The sequence below is a fragment of the Micromesistius poutassou genome (genome assembly GCF_964030765.1).
Source record: "Micromesistius poutassou genome assembly, contig: SCAFFOLD_2498, whole genome shotgun sequence".
Classification (NCBI taxonomy): Eukaryota; Metazoa; Chordata; class Actinopteri; order Gadiformes; family Gadidae; genus Micromesistius; species Micromesistius poutassou.
In genome coordinates, this window is record NW_028178949.1 from 22,215 (window position 1) to 31,097 (window position 8,883).

At 42.4% G+C, this 8,883-nt stretch overlaps 1 protein-coding gene across 1 annotated transcript; it reads left to right on the forward strand.

Moving 5' to 3' along the window:
- Positions 1-266: 266 nt before the first annotated feature.
- Positions 267-7,395, forward strand: LOC311373252 (tripartite motif-containing protein 14-like). Its single transcript, XM_084490053.1, has 4 exons — positions 267-398; positions 2,483-2,554; positions 3,206-3,505; positions 6,377-7,395. Exons 1-4 carry the CDS (start codon positions 278-280, stop codon positions 6,928-6,930), a joined length of 1,047 nt encoding a protein of 348 aa, XP_084346179.1. The 5' UTR covers positions 267-277; the 3' UTR covers positions 6,931-7,395.
- The last annotated feature ends 1,488 nt before the right edge of the window (positions 7,396-8,883 follow it).

The window sequence follows — 8,883 nt, forward strand, 5'->3', positions numbered from 1 at the left end:
ATACGTTATATATTTACACTTTAAGTTTTATCTTTATGTGATATATTGTATGTTTGCATTATATATGTTGTATCTTTAAATTGTATATGTGGTATCTTTAGATTATATGAATAATAATCTTGTGTGTGTGTGTGTGTGTGTGTGGTTGCCTGAATGTGTAAAATGAAGGCATCTGATAAGAGAAATATCAAAACCTTACCTGATACTGATGGTATAAGATGCAAGCTGATTGGTCAGAATTAAAACATTGTTTTTTCCAGCTGATGAAGCAGAGCTGATGCTTGAGGGCAGAAGTGGTGGAAGCTGTCAGAGAGAAACCATGGAAACCATCTCTGGACTCACTATGGAACCTGAGGACACGTCTTTGGACCTGAAAGAGACCAGGAAGAGAAGATGTGGTAGGTGACCTTTTTAAAGAATTTAAAATAAATAAACCAGTAAAACAAATATTTCTATCTACATCTCAAGATTTAAATTTAGCAAACGTTTGTAGCCTAAAAGACCAACCTGATGACCGCATAGACAGATTTATTGCAGGAAGCTGAGAGGAAATGGAAGAGATCAGACTGTCCTGATGATCTCTCTCACTACCTTCACCGCCGTTGTGTCAACAGCCAAATCTGCCTTCTTCCGACCAAAATAAACTCCTCCGCCTCCAACCACAGGAAACTGTTTTCCATCTTCCCTTCCCTCCTCACCCCTCCCCCCCCTTCCTTCCTCCATCAAAGCTGATGACTTTCTAACCGTCTTTACCCGAAAGGTGAAGGACATCAGCTCCTCTTTTACCCCTGCCGCCATTCTCCCTCCCCCTATCCCCACCTCTGTTTTTACCCACTTTATCCCTCTCTCCTCTGGTGATGTCAACAGAATAGTTACGTCTAACCACAACGCCACGTGCCCCCTTGACTCTATCCCCCCCCTCACTCCTCCAGGTCGTCTCGAGTGACGTCCTGCCATTCCTCACCACCCTCATCAACTCCTCCCTCACTTCAGGCCTTATTCCAGCCTTTCCCTGAAAACAGCCTTTCCCTGTATGCCTTTTAAGAAAAGACGTGACAGCATGGAAACAGAGAATTACAGAGTTTAGTTTGGACTAGTTAGGGAAAGGAGCTATAACAGATAATACAATAGACTGCGAGGATAACACACACCCAGGAATTATAATCATCTCTTCAGACATTTCCTGAAGGTTAATGCGCCAAAAAAATTAACAAAAATATGATTGTTCGCAAGTCCCAAATCTCGAGTTTTGGGACTTGTCTTTTGAGGACGATTTAGAACACACTTAAGCAGAACAAGTACTGTCTTTTGCATACTTGTTATTAGACGAGTCTCAAGGCGAGTCTCAAGTCACTGTGTGGGCAAATTAACTGCGACTTGACTCCAAGTCTCTAACTCAAGTCCCCATCTCTGGTAAACGCTTGTGTATGAACTGTATCTATGTTCATGTATGTATCTGTCTTTATGTATGTATGTATTTATGTTTATGTGTATATCTATGTTCATGTGTATGTTTATGTCTGCATGTATAGTATGTATGTGTGTATTCTTATGTATGTATGTATTTTTTGCCCCCCCCCCCCCCCCCCGTATGATAACCTTTGTATTACTGTATGTATTACTTTGACTGTATGTGTTAGAAAAATATTCACAAGCCAGGGCAACATGTCTGTGTTTGGCTGTATGGCTCTGCTGTATGGCTCACAGAACCAGATCATCTGAACTAGATCTATTCAACAAGCTATTTGGTTTTGCAAGAGAATATCATCAAACTATCACCATTACCCTTTATAATAAGACTCAAATAGTTATTGGAACGAAGGATAATAAGTAATCAAGCTGTTGAAGACTCTCTCTTTATTATAAGGCTTATATAGTTATAGTAATGAACAAACTTTTTTATCTTCTGATCTTCGTTTCCTCCTTTGCACCGCTGCGTCTCCAGCTACAGGACGCGACACCCTGAGTCTTCTTATCTGTGGTCTGTGTGTGCCTGTGTGCCTGTGCGTAGTCTTGTGTTTTTTTTCCATGTCATCAGAATTAAAATTATTATTATATAGAATTAATAATTATAGAATGTATTTTACAATATGTTCTCGGGGGGGAGGGGCAAGGGGGGAGGGAGAGAGGGAGGAAGGGGTAGGGCAAGAGGGAGAAGGAGAGAGAGAGAGAGGTCAGGGGTCAAAGGTCAGTCTACTGTATTACTGTATGTGTGCCTATATTTTAATAATAAGGGAATAATAACATGTATGCTAGAGACCAGTACTTGTTGTGCTTAAGTGTGTTCTAAACTCAACACAAGAGCCACAGTACCAGTCATCACTTACTGAGCTGTTCTCAGTAGAGGTCTTCAGGTGTTTCTTCAAGACGGGGAGGGATTCTGCAGACCGTAGGGAGACTGTCTGGACTGTGAATGATATCCATGCAGTATGAATATATCTCTGTGTACATTAATCTGTGTGTGTGTCCTACTCTTTAACAGCCCTGAAGTCATGCAGCATTGTCATTCTGATCTTCGGACTGCTGAGTATTCTCCTAATCTCCCTGCGCTTCAGTGAGTTTAAATCATATCTTCCTGAATATGATGGACAAGAGATCAGAATACTGTTCTACAAATACTTTGTAGGACAGGCTGTAACGGCATTAAAGGTTATGTAATACCAAACTTGACAAAATGATTAGGATGGCATACAAGAAATAGCAAGAATTGCAAGAAATTTAGAAGCTGATTTTAACTAACCCTCATATATTAAACCTGCATATATTAAATATATTAAACTTGCATATATATTTAAAAAAAAAGCTGATCCACATGCCTAGTCCTGAGGTTATGCACAGGGTGCCCATTACTCATGTCTTACTCTGTATGCACACTACTAGCATCTAGATATCGTCTTTTTCTGTGTTTGCTTTCATTAGTTTCAATTGGAGCTGGTTAGCGGTTTTGCATTGTCCTCCACAAGCTCCACCCCCGACTCGTTAATCTCTGAGCGGGAGTGTCTTCCCCTCCCTGGGAAATCTTTGTAGATACTGCTGTGTTATTCAATCATTTAGGAAAAGGCAGGTGAGAAAACTGGGTCAGAATCTTCTGGGTCGCCCTCTAGTGGACAGGTATTAGGAGAGAGTGAAGGGAGTGTCTGATGGTGCATCTCTGGATAGGTGTTGGAAACGTTCACTCATCTCATCCTGGTTTCTTCTGGTTCAGTGAGGCCTACGGAGGAGGAGGCCCCCAGCATCACAGAGTTCAACTCCTCTACCCAGCGGTTGTCCGTGGGCCAAGTGGCCCGCTTCACCTGCAATGCCAGCGGCACACCGGAGCCCACCGTCAAGTGGCTCCACAACGGCAGGCCCCTGGAGAGGAACGGCACAGACAACCAATCGGAGGCCTGGGTGGAGAGGGGGTTCCTCTTCGTCAGAGGAGTGAGGTCTGGCGTGAACACGGTCTGCTGCGTGGCGAGCAACAGCGCTGGCACGGCCAATCACACCGCTGAGCTGCTTGTCTTTGGTAAGATCTGGATCCAAGGAGAGACGTTTGTTGTTGATGTATTTATAACGTTGTTGTTGAGGTGTGTATATATATATATATTCATAAATGTATGTGTATATATATACCCATATACAAATTATATATATATATATATATATGTATATGTGTGTGTGTGTCTATATGAGGAGCTCTTTTCCAAAACGCGATAAACGCCAAATCACTATATTTCCTTGTTAAAAATGTACAGCAAGATGCAGTTTGTTTCCAAACCGCGACAAGCGCCAAACCTATTTTTTGCCTTCACCTTGTGGGACCTTGGGGAGCAGAGAGTGGTCCCGAGTGTGGAGGTCTTGTGGACCCCCCAGGGCAGCGGGACCACCTCGTGTGTGAGGCCGAAAGGGTTCACCTTGTCGGACTAGGGGGAGCAGAGAGTGGCCCCGAGTGTGGAGGTCTTTATTCCATGCATTTGGATTTATTTGATTTATATTCATTTATAGAATGAGATGAGTCCCTGATATCGTATATTGCATGTTCTCTTGTTTAAAAAAAATAATACATAAACCATCAATGGATTAACAGCGTTTTGAATTTTCTTTTATGGATTAATAGCGTTTTGAAAAAAATAACAACTTTGAATTCATAATCAATAATATTGTTTGATTTAAAAATCATTGTTCAACATGTTCAGACTGAGCGAACAAACCATTTTAACAGGATGAATTGAATATTAACAAAATATGTGGGTCTAGGTAAAAAATGACATTTTCCTGAAAGATATTCAAATGGATTCATAGCGTTTTGGAAAAGAGCTCCTCATATGTATATATGAGTACTTTTTTTTATAGTCACTTGTGTCATCCCCTGCTTTACCCAAAACGTAGCAAAACCAAAACCGTGATATGAACCGAACTGTGAATTCTGTGAACCGTTCCCTTGTTTTGTTGATGTCATGACGTGAAAGAGGTGTTTTTTAAGTCCATTGATGTTAAGCTTCTAGCGGAAGCAGACAACCAGCCATGTATGTTGTCCAATTGAACCTAGCCTCAAACCACAGACCCATTCTCAATAACAAAACAAACTATATCTTAGACGTGCAAACTTAATGGACAAGTGGAAGGATAGTGAAATAGGACAGGAATCTGAACTAGAAATCCTACAATTACTGAATAAATTGTACTTGCACTGCCATTAGACACTTATGTAAGTATATTAGTATGTTTGTTTATGCTTGTGTACATATGTTAATGTATGTGTACATATTTAAACGTATGTTTACGTATGTGTACGTATGTTTTTGTATGTGTACATATTTATACGTATGTTTACTTATGTGTACGTATGTTTATGTATGTGAACATATTTATACGTATGTTTACTTATGTGTACGCATGTTTATGTATCTTTACATATTTATACTTATTTTTAAGTATAAAATCTGGGTCTGAATCTTATTGGTCGCCCTCTGGTGGACAGGTATTAGGAGAGAGTGAAGGGAGTGTCTGATGGTGCATCTCTAGATACGTGTTGTAAACGTTCACTCCTCTCCTCCTGGTTTCTTCTGGTTCAGTGATGCCAGTGATGACCAGCATCATAGATGTACACTCCTCTACCCTGCGATTGCCCGTGGGCCAAACGGCCCGCTTCACCTGTGATGCCGGCGGCACGCCGGAGCCCACCGTCGAGTGGCTCCACAACGGCAGGCCCCTGGAGAGGAACGGCACAGACGACCAATCAGAGGCCTGGGTGGAGAGGGGGTTCCTCTTCGTCAGAGGGGTGAGGTCTGGCGTGAACACGGTCTGCTGCACGGCGAGCAACAGCGCTGGCACGGCCAATCACACCACTGAGCTGCTTGTCTTTGGTAAGATCTGGATCCAAGGAGAGATGTTTGTTGTTTATGTATTTATAACGTTGTTGTTGAGGTGTGTATATATTTAAGCAATAGATCACGACAGGCTGTGTCGTTCATTATACCACAGTGAAGGGGGTCGCCGTCCCTCCGCTGTGCGTCGGGACGGACAACGCCCCTTCACTGTGGTATAATGACCGTATACCACTGACTGAAGTGATCTATTGCTTTTATAAAACGGTTACGTATGTATGGCGAAATGAAAGTCATAGACACCCTCAATTTTGAAAAAGCTAGAAAGTCGGAAAAGCATTTTTTTTAACGAATACAAAAAAGTAGTCCCTCCTGGCTGCCGGCAAAGTGTACGGCGGTTGCTATGCAACACACTGTAGCGTCCTTCAGAGAGAAGGCTAGAGACGGTAGCTCGGTTCGCCGGCAATTTAGCCTATTATCGAGCAGTTCACTCACCGTGTGCCTATTGCTTTACAACATTTCCACCCCCTCCAGCAATCAACATGTTTTTTAGGCTTCAGTGAACTATGCTATTGCTTTTATATATAAATAAACAACAGTTCAAGTTAGGCGCGGAGTGATACTGAACTCTGTAAACTGCACGGGCGTCATAGCTGTGTGTATACGCTCAATATACAACAGTTGGGAACCAATCAGATCGCTGGATTTAAGCCACCCGTTTTATAAATATATATATATATATATATATTCATAAATGTATGTGTATATATATACACGTATACAAAATTATATATATATATATATATATATATAATTTTGTATTTATATATGTATGTGTATATATATATATATATATGTATGTGTATATATATATATATATATATATATATATATATATATACCAACTGAAAACAAATCCTCATCCGCTTATCCGGGGTCGGGTCGCGGGGACTCAAGCATGAATCAGCATTTTTTAAATTTTCCAATGAGAATGAATGGGGGGATTTTGGGCGAATAACCTGGAATATCTCGGGAATTATGAATAATATCATGTCTTGTTCTCCCGTCAGATGCCTGTGAACTCACACTGGACCCAAACACAGCCCACAGACGACTCTCTCTGTCTGAGGACAACAGAAAGGTGACGTGGGTCAGAGAGGACCAGTCGTTTCCGGATCACCCAGAGAGATTTGACTCCTATTACCAGGTGTTGTGTAGAGAGGCTCTGACTGGCCGCTGTTACTGGGAGGTAGAGAGGAAAGGAGCTGTTTTTATAGGAGTGACATACAGAGGAATCACAAGGAGAGGAGGGGGTGGTGACAGCGAGCTTGGAGGGAACAACAAGTCCTGGAGTCTTCGTTGTCTTGATGGTGGTTACACTGCCTGGTACAACGGTAGAAGGACAGACATACGTCTCCCCCCCGCTGGCTCTACCAGAGTAGGAGTGTATCTGGACCGGCCTGCTGGCACTCTGTCCTTCTACAGAGTGTCCCGAGGTGTAGGAGGGTCCTCAGACACACTGACACACTTCCACACCTTCAGGTCCACCTTCACCCAGGAGGACCTCCTCCCTGGGTTTAGGGTATGGAGGGAGGGTGACTCAGTGTCTCTGTGTCGGCTGTAGAAAAAAAAAAAGAGCGGCGGGGCGGGCACACACACACACACACACAAAACAAGTTGTTGGGGGCGGGGGGGGGGGTGGTTACGGTCCACGTAAGGTCTGTGGGCTTAACGGAGGCGTTCCAGGCGCCTGTCACCTGGAGCGCGTCTATACGTTGACTTTGTACAGATCGGCGCCGCCCCGTCTCTTTTGGCGTGAGCGCGGCTTTAGGCTGATCACTGTCGCGTCCACGCAAATCTGATAGGTCAATGAACAGGGAGGATAGTTGAGATTGTCATCCCTCTCTTCGCCCCGTTCCCCAAACGTCACATACAAAATGTCCTGGAACCAAAGAGATATTTAGAAGATATAACAAAAAAATTCTGAAGCTCTGCCACCAGGGGGTGCTGCTGCACCTGCCGCACCCCTACTTCCCACGCCCCTGTCTCTCTGTCTCTGTCTCTTTTTCTCCCTCTCTATCCCTCTCGCTTTCTCTCTCGTCTCCCTCTCCCTCCGTCCCCCCATCCCCCCGTCTCCCTCTCCCCCTCCCCCCCCCTGTCTCCCTCTCCCCCTCCTTTTTATGGGGCTTCCTAAAAGTTGATGATGGTAAACCATGAAAGGAAGAGACTTTTAACATCTTCCATAGGGTTACCTGAGCAGGTTTTATTAAGATTTCATTTTTAATTTGAAATGTATATTAAATACCTATTGATGGTAAATCACATGTTTTTTTATGCTACAATATTTGTCCATTTTCAGACATTATCATATTTTATTCTCCAGGGCTCTGATCATCACTTTTGTCCTAATCCTAACAAGGATGATTTAGATGAGATTAGATTCATTAGGATCCCGATTAGCAACACACCAGAGAGAGAGCTAGTCTTCCTGGGTCCCAAACATCAAATATAGACAACAGACAATCACTTGTTTGACCTTATGTCAAACTCAAATAAAAATAGACAAACAAAAAAGTAAAAAGAAGATATGAAGGCTACAAAAAGAAATGACAACATTAAAAATGTATATACATTATGGACCACATGATTTTTTTGCAGACTTTTTAAAGTTGTATTTGCTATTTTTGCTAGAACGTATGTTTTTTTGGTAGTTCATTCCATAATGAAATAGTTGTGTAAATGATGGTATTTTTCAGTAGATTGGACCTCGGTCTGGGTAAAGCTAGCTGTCCTTTACTTGCTCCTCTAGTGCTATGACCGTGTCTGTCAGACACACTGACTAGACCTTCAGCAAAGAAGGCGGGTCTTTTGCAGTTTAAGACTGACCTTAGGAACAACAAGAGGTTAAGAGAGATTGTTTGTTTTACTGTGAGCCATGAAAGGCTAGTATGCATTACTTCAGTGTTAGTGTGAATAGAGCAGCTCGGTGCCAAAGGAACCTGATTTAAAGCAGATTTTATATTTCATTCATAATAACCAGGAGGTCTGTGTTGTAAATGACTTTAAACTGAGTATTGATTCCTGGTGTTCTGTTGGGAACCAAACGGCAGCAGAACATTTTCAGTTATTAAAGATACGTGCACACCTGTTTATGATTAGTAAAGTCTGCAGCTTCTATTGTTTCAGTCCTTGTGTTTATTGTGTACATGTAAGGGACTATTTTTCTGTTGCATTTGTTAATGAAGCATAATTTTAATAAACAACTCAGTGGATCCAACTGAATGTTCTCGTGTGTTCAGCCCATCATCATTCTCCTTTTATCACTAAATAATGTTACATAAGTGCCTTAAGAATAATAATTTGTTAATCAGAAATTATAAATAAAACAACAAATGTTGTTCTGATATTATTCTGGGACCTCCTCCCTGGGTTTTGGTTAGGGGGGGGGGGGGGGGGTGCCTCAGTGTCTCTGTGTGTCCGTTGTAGAAAGAAACCACAGACAGACTGCTGGACACACACTCTCTATCTCTCTCCCTCTCCCCCCGTCTCCCTCTCCCCCCCCCGTCTCCCTGTGATT